At 43.2% G+C, this 13,257-nt stretch overlaps 1 protein-coding gene across 7 annotated transcripts in view; it reads right to left on the bottom strand.

The window, feature by feature from the left end:
• Positions 1-12,347, bottom strand: part of OTUD4 (OTU deubiquitinase 4) — a 28,874-nt gene extending 16,527 nt beyond the window's left edge. For 5 of the 7 annotated variants that reach the window (XM_057376301.1, XM_057376298.1, XM_057376299.1 and 2 more), the window contains exons 1-8: positions 12,174-12,342; positions 8,563-9,079; positions 6,955-7,038; positions 3,971-4,021; positions 3,607-3,653; positions 1,760-1,832; positions 1,218-1,299; positions 842-986 (exon numbers count right to left, since the gene is read on the bottom strand). In XM_057376301.1, coding sequence (XP_057232284.1) covers positions 842-986; positions 1,218-1,299; positions 1,760-1,832; positions 3,607-3,653; positions 3,971-4,021; positions 6,955-7,038; positions 8,563-8,727 — 647 coding nt within the window. In that variant the 5' untranslated portion in view covers positions 8,728-9,079; positions 12,174-12,342. Of the gene's footprint in view, positions 1-837; positions 987-1,217; positions 1,300-1,759; positions 1,833-3,606; positions 3,654-3,970; positions 4,022-6,954; positions 7,039-8,562; positions 9,080-12,173 lie in introns of those variants that run through there. The other 2 variants (XM_057376302.1, XM_057376303.1) reach the window with 2 other exon arrangements.
• Between the last annotated feature and the right edge of the window lie 910 nt (positions 12,348-13,257).

A 13,257-nucleotide genomic window follows, 5' to 3' on the forward strand; every position in this document is an offset into this window, starting at 1 on the left:
TTCCCAGAACWATTTTTTGATTTATGATTTCCACAATCTTCCTTTCTGTTGTTTTCAACCTGGAGGAGTAACCAGCTCCCAAGTGCTCAAGGAACTTCTGCCATACAGCAGAGCCCTAAGGAAGGACTGTAACAATCAGTGGGAAGAGGGGACATTATCCACTAATGCAGCAACATCTCCACAGTTTCCATGGAATTTTATACAAGCCAGAGTTGAGAACCCTATTAAAMAGAAGAAAACCTGACAATATGTAACTTCAAAAATGGCACTGTGAAAGACTTGCTGGGCAAAAGGAATCAGGTCAAAATCTCAAAGCTTGCTAGAGCACCCAACAAAAAGGATATAAACCCACCTCATAAAGATCAAGATCAAAATGGAGCAAGCTACACCTCTGTGTCTCCATTAGCTTCACCTCAAGCAGGCATTCCAGCCCCCAGATGTGGAAGCCACACAAACTGCATTAGATTCCTGTAACTCTACTCAGTTGCAGAATAAATAAAGTAATTCTCACAGAGTTTACCATGCCAGACTGGCACACTGACAATTCTCCCAGGAAATTCTGCTATTCTAAACAGGAAGAGGAACACGTTACAATGGCAATAATCCATTATGTAGTGAGACTGCTGGAAAAACAGGGGAGCCAGAATCCTGACTTAAGTAAGTGAAGATTACACACTGCATTCTTTCACACTTCTAACCCTACCTCTTTCTGCTTCTTTTCTTAGTAATTTGTAAACATTTTCAACCCTAACTGCTGGATTCTACTACCCACCAGAAATTCAGAAAACTCATYAAACATGTGTTCATAGGCATCTTACATCAACTTTTCAATCTYATTTACCTGTAATTGTCATCTTCTGAATCTGAAGCAGAAACTTCACTGCTGCCATTACTTTCCTCTGCCACACCAACAGCACTAAGTTCTGACATGATTTTCTTTACATCCATATCAAACACTTTTTCATAAAGCAACTCATACAGCAGAGCTGGGAAAGACAAGGAGAAAGTGGAAGAGCAAAATCAATTACCAYCTAAATCAGTTTTTATCCCACCATTACAGATAGTAACCATACAGTCATTGACAACTCAAACTGGAAACCAAGCTACCAAAAATTACTATAATAAACTTTCATGCAGAGCCTTTTCTGAAACCTAACACTGATATTTTTAAGATTTTTGGTAAAAATATGCTTTAAACTAATCAGCTTAATACTTACACTGGCACAGAGCAGCCTTCTCTGCATACTCTATGGGATACACAATATCATAGTGGTTTCCATTTGAGAAGCACAGCAACACCTATTAAAAAAAGACACAGATGCATTTTAGGCTTTGCATCTCACTTGACTTTTAGAAGTATGATCTTTTAAGTTAAATTACGGTACCCATGTGCTTTGTTATCTCTCAGGATCTCAATATATCAATAAAAYAATCAAAATGTTTGGCAGATGTCCTTTAAACCAAACAGAATTTTAACAAAAATCAAGAAGAATTTAAGACAGACGTGAGATACCAGCTGAAAACTGATTTTTACAGAATTTTATATTAGCAGGAAGATACACCACACCTCAAATACCATCTATTTAAAAAGAAATGCTGCATGTATTAACAGCATAGCTGCCYTAAATAGGTACAAAATAAACTAAAATTGAATTCTCAGAACATTTCATTGTGTTGAATAATAAAACTCAYGTGCAACTACTTGCTGTTTATAAAGTAATCTTAGTTCAGCCTATCGCAATGGCCAAAATATTTTTACCTTATCAGAAAAGCCATTTTCAGTTACACGTGAAGGAGAGGCATTTGGCTCCTGGTATATTATGAAATCTTTCCTGGGGGAAAAAGAAAGTAGCAGTTGAGAATTTATTTTAAAAGTGGTATCAATAAAAATTTGAGCCTTGAAGTGAAATTCAAGGAACATACATAACCACAGAAAACACCTAGTGTTTTCACTAGGTGTTTTCTAGTTTTCACCTGCTATAATCAATCTCTATCATGATTTTAAACTGATTTTTTCCTCTCTTTCATGCTTAATCTTCCCTCTGAGCTCTTTGCTTAGCAACCTGTCACTTCCTTCAACTTCTTCCTCACACAGGCAGAAGTGCTATCAGTCTTGCAAAGTAATTGAGTATATTCACAGCTTCTGGATTTAAAAAAAATAAACCAAATTTCTTACAATTTCTCAGAAAAAAAGCTGTTCTAAGAAGAAAAGTATTTTATAGCTCAAAGACCCACTCACTTCAGGGAGTAAAGAAAAATTTACAAGACAACCAAATTATATTTGTGAGAGCGCTGAAGAATAAAAGCAAAATCAAAMCTGATTTGATTCTATCCTATGCCTGGAAAGTCTGAAACTTGCTTACTTATTCACTTGGAACAGAACGGGAAATTCTTACTTCTGCTTCCCTTAAGCATGCAGGAACAGGAGCAAGTCTTTCCCCTACCTCCACCCCCATTCATACTTTCCCTGAGACTCTAAACCGCCTTTTCAACAGAAGCCTGTCTTCCCAAAACAAGCATGGCAATAACGACTCTTGTGTGCTCACCTCTGCAGTGAAATACCACACAGACTCACATCTATGCCACAAAACCCTCCTGATGCTTACAGTGGAGATTAAAAAAACCTGCTATTATCAACCAGGATTTTTCTCTATTCATTCATCAGCTGTGGCCCTGGATACTGATGTGGCATGACAGCAAAATAAACTCCTRTTTATGGGAATACATTTCTCATGGCCAGAAATACAACAGATCATGAGTGCCCAGTTTCTGATGTGATTAGGCATCCAATTCTGTTGACTTAAATTGAGTTATATCCCTCTACAACCTGGCTCAGTCTAACCATCAGACCTTCTCACTAAACCTCTTGAGCCAAACTCTGCTCTGACGTCCAGCTCAGTTCTGCCCCACCCATGAGCACACAGAGCTCTGAGCGGTCCCATTCACCTCACAGAATGCAAAGATAGAATTCCATGTGATTTCCCCTATGTAGTGTTCAAACTGCCCAAAAGGAATATTTAACTAGTTTGATTCTTTCCTCTTATCAGCTGTCTCATCAACRGGCAAAGCCATTAATTTACAGCAAACATTCTTAAATAGTGAATTTTTAATGTGTTTACAAACAGCAGACAGTGAAGATGCTGTGGATTACTCACTCACACAGTAGTTAGAAAGCTTTTATAAATATTCACATTGTTTCTYACTATTTTGTGAAGAAAGATTTAGTATATAGGAAAGAGGCACAGCCCACAGCTTAGCAAAAGTAYTAAAGCTTTGGTGAGAAACAGAAAGAAACGCAATTTTAACAGAAGAACTCAGATATTAAAATTAACAAAATACAAACCATATGAAATTACCCACAATTGGCTGTGGAGGTGAGATACATGTCATTATTGCAAACCTGAATTCACATCCCAGATTAAATGTCATTTTCTAAACTCACTCTCCTATTCCTATTTAATCCCTTGACAGCAGCAATTTTCAAAGAATATTTGTAATTTTATGGAGGACTATGGCATAACATATTTCCATCTTTGCTCTTCCAACTGATTTACTAACAAAACAACAGAAATCATCTCAGTAAAACATATTGAAAGRTTTTCTTACTTGTACATAAGAGAAAGGGCACTTATTTCTACTTGTCCAACCCATTCCTGTATTGAAAACAAAAGAAAACTACATTCAAACAAACACACAATTAAACCTCCTCACAAGCAGATCAAGACATGCAAGAAATCATTGTTTAAAATAAATATATGAACATTGAATCTGGAGTTCAGCAAGAGATAAAAATACAATTCCCAAAACCATTTTACAATAGAGAGTAACATAAACCCACAKGAAAGTACATATTCACATAATTTGAAGACCTCCTAAGCGCAATTAAAAGCACTTCAGAGGAAAAAAAAATCCAGTTACCATMAACTTCAACAAAAGTATTGCTTTCTGTTATAAACCAAATTTAACGTACCTGTGGATTTTCCACATTTCTTAAATAATCTTCAAATGGCCGATCCATGAACTGTATTTAAAAAAAATACCAGCAGTAATTAGTTATATTTAATAAAGCAGCATGTGGAAATACCCAGTCTACAATCCACTGTACTAAGGGAATGTACCACAAGAAGCTGAAGACTCCCTGGCCCTCAAGAAGCTTACAACCTCCATACAAAGTGATGTCGAGATGATGGAATAAACAGTCACACAGATTTGCCTTGCAGAAAATAACCACATCAACAGCTTTCAAAGTCCTCACACAAGCCAAAATAAACSAAAGAAAACCCCCAAAAAAAGAAATTCCACAGCCAAATGGGGAATCTGGAAGAAAGCAAAGATGATGTCATGCAGATCTTYATAGGTAATTCATCCCAGGCATGCAGAGCATCACTGAAGAGAGGACATGTGCACTTTAATGCAAATATCTTGGTATATAAACAGCAATGGACAATCAGGAACAGGAGTCACATTTCTGTAGTATGGAAGCAGTGATAAGACCTAGTACAGCCGACTCATAGAGCACGTTTTTTACTTTTCTGTATCACTTCAAACAAATTGCTTTTACTTTCCACAAAGGATGCAAACAATCAGGGTACACTTTAAGTGCCAGCCTAAGAAAGTGATCCTTCATCTGCAGTCCCTAATACACATGAAGAGGCCAAATTCACATTTGCCAAGACCAGAGAAAGATGCTGCAGTAATTGAGACATCAGTGTTTCAGCCACGCTGGTCACAGAGAGGCTGCATTTAAGAATTGCACTTCAGTCACAATCTGCTTGATTTACTTAAAATACAGACTCACAGAGGTTCAAATAAAGAAGGAAATCCCTTTATGAACTTAAACTGCAAGCTGGATGGCTCTTTACTGTCACTGTGGGCAGTGACTAAGTGTCACTTAGTCACTGTGGGCAGTGACTAAGAAACAAGATAATAAGGAGAATGAGCTCTGCTTTAGCCATTTTGAAGTTTGAAAAATCAAAAAGCCTGGCCCAACCTTTTAATTTAGATAGAAGCAATCAGGTGTGAAGTTAAAAAGGTGGATCAGGAAAACATGATCACAGACAGCAGTTACTTTTTGTGTCAAAATTAAATGACCTATAGATAATGCACAGAGGAAGAAAGGATRGGACTCAGGAAGTTCACACAGGAAACTGTAAGTTGGAGAAAGAATGTAACACAGCAGCAATTCAAGACAACACTTCAGGAAAGGCTGAGGATGGAAATGAAGATGGTGGTTACACTCCTGAAATTTTGATTATAACAGTATCAGTGGAACCAAAGAGACACAAATTCAAGCTTAAGTGATTATAATAAACAGAAAAGGAACTTCAGTAAGTACCTTCCGTGCACATCAATAAAGCACAACTACTGAGGAGGCAGCGAGTAAACAACTGAACCAGGAGATTAGGGAAAGAGGCATTTGTTGCTTATGCTGTTTGGGTTTTTTAAAGAGAGATAACAATGCTGTATTCCAGACAGAAAACACAAAGCACAGTGAGAGATAGAGGCAGCAAAGGAGATCAGCAGAGCTTAAGCAAGGTACCCAAGGAGGAAGAACACTGGGAAATGAAAACAAATATGAAACACCTGCTCTCACAAGAAACTTTTAAAAAGAAGACTTTTCAGAAGGACAGCAAAAATGGACAAAGGAGACGTCATACCTTGGATAATGCCTGAGGAAAAAAACCAAAACCACTGGGACCAGGAGTTCGCAGGACAGACCAAACAGACCAAAACAATATTAAAACCATACTAAAACCAGCTAGGGCTAATAAAGCAGGGATTGGAAACAACAACGTGGGAAACAATATACACTTAAAGAGTCAAAAAGGGCAAGTATTTCAAAACACTGCACAATGAAACAAGAGAACAAAAGTACAAAAGCAGTTATTGGAGTGAATGGGATAATTCTGGAAGGAAAGGGACTTAAAAAGTCAGCAGTGAAAAACTAAAGTAAGAAGAGACTGATCCAAGAGTTGGTAAGTCCTAGGTGGACTGGAAACAACTGGAAGGAGTCAAGTCACAGCAGCATTGTCCCCGAGAGATGTGCTCTATTTTATATCACTAATTCCTGATAACTTCTACATTTATGTGATCAGTCACATTTGAGCACAGCACACTTTGTCAGAAATTATAGCACACACACCCTTATTCCTACCTTCCTTCTCTTCCCTATGCCAGTGCATATCTAAAACAGTCTTTTTTATTTTGGATCTGGGTAAACTTAGAACAGCAAAAGAGAGCTAACTAATAATCCCCTAGTAGCAAATGCTTACATCCTCAACTCTCCTTTTGCCTATCCTGGAAATCAAGTAACAATATATACACTAGAAACCATACAAACACAAACAGGAGCACTGTTATTGAATAATGTTCTTTTAAAAGGAAGAAAACAWTGGATTTTATGATGTTAACACTGATGGAATTGACGAAGTATAGATCAATATCAAAATATTTTGCATCCATGCTTGATGAAAAACTTATTCCAGATGTTTAGTGGAAAAAAATCTACAGTGCCAATGAATAATAAACTGCAGGCTCTGAAAAAAGTCATTAATTTCAACAGTCAAATCCCTTATACATTGGAAAAGCAATTAATTAGCAAAAAATAACATTTTATGACTTTTATTAAGATAGGCATAATAATCCTAAAGTAGTCATTAAAACACAGATTTTAATAGCTTCACCACCAACTAATAAAGTTTAAGTAAGTTTATTCCTCGTTCTTAATGAAAAATTCTCCCACTCCACGTTATGCCAGTCCAAGGAGTGCATAGACTTTTTCAGGCTTACAAAAATGAGATACTACCACATATGTGCTAACTAATTCAAAGAGCATYAGCTGGTATTTAGCTATGATGAATATTGCCACAAACACAGGGAGGTGCAGAATATTCCAAAGTGGAAGGAATAATGTAACTTCTTTTAAATGCTGACAAAGAAAACAAAAATACTTACTGCTTCAAATTTCTCCCTATTTTTCCGAAGATAGTCTACACAAGCCATCCTAACATCAATGTGWCGAGACTGAGAGTGCAACACCTACAAAGGGAGAAAGAGAACAAGGTGACATTGGATCACAGGAGTTTTGATGACAGGCCACAAATAATTAATGACTCCTGCCTAAATACAGGCTTGGAAATACTCTWGTTTTATTTTTAAGAATATTTAACAAGCATACTCATTCAGTAGCAACATCTTCACACAAGTGAAACCTCAATTACTTAATAAAAAAATAAGTAACTGCAGAATTCACAGGTTTGCTAAATTCAAACCTTCAATTTTATGAGGATTTACTAAGCAAATGAATAGCATTTATTGTTACTCTCTAATTGACTCCTTTGTAAAGGACTTCAGTCAACTGAAGTAAGTTATAGTAGTAGATCAGAAAGTCAGCTACCAACATGCACTCATTCAAAGGAAATCCAACCAAGTCTCACAAAGGGTGTTTACTTTCTCCTTTTAAAAGGCCTGTTGCCCAAATACTCCAGCCAGGAATTCAGATCCCAATATGACACTTGAATTCTATTTCCTTTACAAATCTCTACTGGAAAACTATTACTTCCATCATAGGTTCCAAGTTATCTCACTACATTGTAGGAGTTTCAAACAATTGAAATTGCAGTGTCTCTTACAGTTATTACACACCACCTTCARTATAAATCACTTTCGAATTCAGTTCAGTTTTTCTTAATGCAGAGTACAAAGATTAGACCAAATTTKCAGATAAACACTTAGTAACTCTGAATGAGACTTTACTTTCTTAGAAATCATTTCAACCTAAATGATTCTGTAATAAAAAWGGGACATTAAAAATGTAATAGTTGAAAAAAGTTATATTAACACAAGAGTGTGAGAGAAACCTATGTATTAATTAAAAAGTCAGAATAGMAATATATATTATCTATATATTCCCTTGAGATAAAAAAAAACACCCACTTCCAATCAATAGTATTTGCTTGCCTGCACTTATCAATTCAGTGGGGAAARGAATTCTTTTTTTTGAAGTGATCTGTGTATAATTAGCACAGGAATCTGGGTTCCCACAATCAGAAGCACCAGAGCTCCCACTGCTGTTTGCCTGTACTTAAGACAAGATGACGCTGTCGCTTTTTTCCTTTAACACTAACACTGAAATGGGGGAGGGGAATTCAACAGGAAGAACAGAAAATAAACTAGACACTTTCTCTAATTTTATAGTAAACTAATTAACAAAACTAAGAACGTGGCTTTTYAGTTCTTTCCATTAAATCCCACTTCCTAGCCAGTCTCATACCAAGCAGCTGTATTCCAATGCTGAGATCGTACACTGAAAAAAAAGCTCTGAGGAGGCAGTGGAAGGTCACAACAGATAAGGATTTCTTGRTGGCACGAGGCAGCTGTACACACAGAACTTCTCTCACCTCGAAGGGTGGAATTTTTTTAACAAAATCATGTTTTTCACTGGCACATGACTACATAACCTTAACCTATACCTGTCTGCGTTTTAATACTAATTACCACCCACTAATGACATCCATTTGCCATGCTTTCGTGAGAAGGAGCTTTGTTTATATAACCAGTTACCTGCTCGGCCACAGCCCTGAAAAGGCAGGACCCATCCTTGGCCACTTTCTTCCTGTACAAGCCCTGAGATCGCAGGTAGCGGTCCATGGAGGTGTCCCCGGGGGAGTCCCCGCCGCTGCCGGGATGGCTCTGCTCCCCTCCGCCGGCCCTGCCCGCCGCATCCATGTTCACCGAGGAGAACGCCGCACCCCTCCTAGTCCCACATGGCGATGAGAAGCGGCGGCGCAGCTCCGGGGCCGGGCACAGGTGCAGCAGCCGGAGCGGGGGGGCAGCGCCGGCCCGGCACCCGCAGGAGCGTCAGGAGCAGGACCCGGAGCGGCAGGAAGAGCAGCAGCCGGCTTCACGCTGTCCACTCGCATGTGGGGAGCGCCGAGAAGAAGCGGCAAAGTTTCCCTGCGCAGCCCGGACTCGCAGCYCCGTCACTCCCGCGGCTCCCCGGCTGCTGCGGAGGGCCGGGGGGAGCTGCGGCGGGTCCCGGTGCCGGTGGGAGCGGGCGCGTCCCGGGCGCGCAGCCGGCCTGCGGGCGGAAAACAAAAGGGAAAGGAAGGACACGTGCGGCCCGCCGGGAGGGACGGAGGGAGGGAGGGAGGGGAGGGCGCAAACAGGAGCGTAACCTGGCGCTTATTTTCACTTTCAGCCCGGGCGCTGCTGGGAGCCGTAGTCCCGGAGGAGGAAGCAGCGGGAGGCGGACACGGCGCCCGGGGCCGGGCTGTCAGCGTTGATCCCGGTMAGGATCATTCCATTGCTTTTTAGTTTTAGAACCAACACGGGGGGGATGTTCGGTGAAAAACTCAACATAACCCGGTAGCGTGGGCTCGCAGCCCACAAAGACAAATATATTCCAGACTGCATTCAAAGCAGCGTGGGCAGCAAGGCGAGGGAGGGGATTCTCTCCCCCTCTACTCCACTCGCTCAGACCCCACCTGGAATAATGTYCAGCTTTGGTGCTCCCAGCATAACAAGGACACGAAACTATTGGAGCAACAGAGGCCACGAAGTTTATAAGTGTACTCGGGCATCTCCCCTACAGAGACAGGCTGAGAAAGTTTGGGCTGTTCACCCTGGAGAGGAGAAGGTTGCATGGAAATCTCATAACAAATTTCCAGTATCTGAAGGAGGCCTAAAAGGAAGTGAAGAGGGACTCTGAACTGTAGTGACAGGACAAGAAATAAGGGGTTCAAGCTCACTGAGTGGAACTTTAGGTTGGGTATYAGGAAAAAATTCTCCACTGGGACGGTGGTGAAGCACTGGCACAAGTTGCCCAGGGAGGCTGCAGATGCCCCATCCACGAAAGTGTTCAAGGCCAGGTTGGATAAGACCTTGAGCAACCTGGTGTAAGGAGAGCTGTGCCTGCCCATGACAGGGGTGGTGGGACTGGATGATCTTTAAGGTCCATTCCAACCCCTTTACATGGTACGATTTTGTCTGAAATAATCCACAATATGTGGGGTTTGTGTGTTTAGTTTTGTTTGGTTTGGGGTTTTCCCCCTCCCCCACCCACAACAGATGAGACTGAAAGATTATTTTTTAACTCCATGCACTTGCAGGAAAGATGGAAACAAAACATAGACAGTAAAAGGGGGCTTAATTAAAAACGGATTTTGGAAAGCCATAGCCATTCAATACTTCTAATACTACTTTTCTTGAATGCCACTCTTAGTTGTAGGAAGCCCAAACATTTTTATTGCAATTACATGATTAAATTTTGCTTGAGATGGTAAACAGGCTTATGCTAGTTTTTGATACAGATGACAAGAAGGATGATTTTCAAACGTGTAAGATGTTTCTTTTTTTTTGCTGTGGTTGTGCAATCTACCTGGGAGGAAGACCTATGAAGCTCTCAGTAGCACTAGCAACAAATAAGATGCTATTAGTTACCTCTTAGCCAAAATGAGCATAATGGGATGCAGGAAAGAGAAGTAAAGATAAAAAGAAAGGAAACCCTGATTTTCACTTTGAGCTGACAGTAGTAAGAGCAGGGAGGATGGTGATTTCAGATTCCTAGGCAAYAGTAATAACTTATTAAATAGTAACTTAGTAAATAAGCAGAAGCTATAAGCCAGGCTAAGCCTTGTGCTCTATCAGCTCCTTAGAAGCAGACCAAACCCTCTTTCCTATCAGAAGCTCAGGTTTGCCAGAAAGGAACAGGAAACAAATGCCAGTTCCTGGGATCTCTGTAAAGAAGAACAGAAAGTGAAAGAAGTGAAATCAAGGCCCTACCAGCAGCTGAACYTCCAAAACACAGAGAGAGTGTGAGGCAGCATAGGATGGATGTTTGATATAAGGAAGGATATAAAAGTACCAGGGAGGGGCTGCAGGGAAAGCTCAAACTTCTCCCCAGAAGATGGGAAGGGTCATTTAACAAGACTGAATTATAAACAGTTGCTGCCACTGACTCAGCTACCACATTCACTCAAGGAAGTCAGGATAGCAGAGTCCTACATGTGGAGGGTGTTTCTCTGGAGACAAAAGTGATTTGGAAAGATGCTTTTGAGACCTATCAAACTAGTGTCCAGTTACAGAGTTTCCTGGAATATCCTAATTTTCTTGCTCTATTTGTCACATTTAAGGGCAGAACTATGTCCTAATATTTCACAAATCTGCCTTCTCATATATTTCAGCCTTTTGTCATTGTGATTCTAAAGGCTGGTGAGGGGAAGGGCAAATGCCTTTCATCACATCTGTTAGACTCAAGAATGCCTATACACACCAGGCCATTCAGTATGTGACAGGATGTAAATGTGGTTCTGATAAGTGAACACACAGAAATTTAAAGCATTAAAGTCGTCTAGTTGTCAGTGTTCTAAAATCTTGCTCTTCCCGCAACCAATCCCTGAAGCTGATCACGTGATGGCGACCCACAGTTTTTTCCGAGTGCTGCTATACAAGAATCAATGCTTTTCTAAAGAGGTTTAGCTCTCGCTGAAGAAACCTACTCCATACACACATCTGCTAAGGCTCAAGGAGAAATGCACTCACCCAAAGGCACCTAAAACACCTCAGCATTAAAATAAATGCTCCGTCAAGATAAGAATGACCAAATTATAACTCACGAGTTCTGACACATGTTCTAATTAGAATCCCTACAGATGCTCTAATTAGAGTTAATACAGATGTTCTAATTAACAAGTAGCTTTATTAACACTTTCAACCAGCACTTGTACCACGTGCAGCAGCTCCAGCCRCGAGTTTCTCCTCTCACTGCCCGTACCCTGAATCGGCCCAGGAAGCTGACTCAAGCTAAAAAAATTTTTTTCAAACAAAAAGCCAAAAAAAAATCTAACTTCTATCTTTGAACCGAGATTGGCTTCGTGATCCAGGCCCCAGACTTGCGTGTCCCAACACCTGGGCCAGCCACCTTGGGGAGAGGCGAGCGGTGTTCCCCCGCCTGGCGCGCGCCCTTTCCCGGTTCGCCACGCRCCTCCTCCCACCCGCAGGTCAGGCACGGGCGGCTCGGCGGGGCAGGCCAGGGACAGCCACCCGGGCGGGACCGGGCCCCCTCCAGCCGCGACCGCAGCCCCGCCGTGCCCTGCCCGCCCGGCCGCCCCCCCGGCACCGCCACCGCGGCCGCCGGGGCCGCGCTCCCGCTGCCGCCGGCCCGTGGCACTTACCGGCCCCTTCCTTCTGTTCTCCTCCCCTCGGGCGACCCTGGCAGCGGCGGCAGCGCCTCACACTCTTCGCCCCGCCGCGGCCCCGGCACTTCAATCTCCCGCGGCGGCCGCTCCGCCCGCGTCGCTGCCGGTGATGCGCCCGCTACCAGCCCCGTCCCGTCCCGCCCTCCCGCCGCGCCGATCCCCCCGCGCCCGCTGTTGGTTTGTCCCGCCGGCCACACCTGCGGCCCGCACCATTCGCCGCGCGGGGGGGGCCGAGGCCGGGAAGAGGCGGGCGGGAAGCGCGGCCAGGGGCCGGGGCAGAGAGCGGGATGTAGCGCTGGATGCTGCGCTGGGATCCGACCCCGCTCGGCTCGGAGGAGCTGGATGGTGCCGAGGCGAACCGCAGCCGCCTGATGTCGTCCTCACCCGCAAGGCCCGCAGTGGTACAGCCGAGGAACCTCTCCTTCCCCTCACCCAGCAGGTCCCAGCGAGGGGCGGGAGCTGCCATGTGCCACCGCCTCCTTCAGCTGTTCGGCCCGGCTGAAACGCCTCGCTCCATCTGTGGAGTGCAACGGGGWGTGTTTCTAAGAATTTTTCTGATAAGTGTCCTTTTTTTTTTTCGTGAGGTAACAGCCAGGGGAACAGGTGTTGGATAGGACAGGCCAGCGTCACGCTGGCCACAGGGATCATCCCACAGCCACGCAGGTTGGAGAGATCATCCCAGAGCCACACGGGTTTGGAGGGATCATCCCAGAGCCACACAGGTTGGAGGGGACATCCCACAGCCGCACAGGTTGGAGGGGACATCCCACAGCCGCACAGGTTGGAGAGATCATCCCACAGGCACACGGGTTTGGAGGGATCATCCCACAGGCACACGGGTTTGGAGGGATCATCCCACAGGCACACAGGCTGGAGGGGACATCCCACAGCCACACAGGTTTGAGGGATCATCCCACAGACACACAGGCTGGAGGGGACATCCCACAGATACACAGGCTGGAGGGGACATCCCACAGCCACACAGGTTGGAGGGGACATCCCACAGACACACAGGTTGGAGAGATCATCCCACAGACACACAGGCTGGAGGGGACATCCC

Source organism: Malurus melanocephalus, unplaced genomic scaffold (assembly GCF_030028575.1).
Source record: "Malurus melanocephalus ecotype Western Australia unplaced genomic scaffold, MMel_1.1 scaffold_277, whole genome shotgun sequence".
Classification (NCBI taxonomy): Eukaryota; Metazoa; Chordata; class Aves; order Passeriformes; family Maluridae; genus Malurus; species Malurus melanocephalus.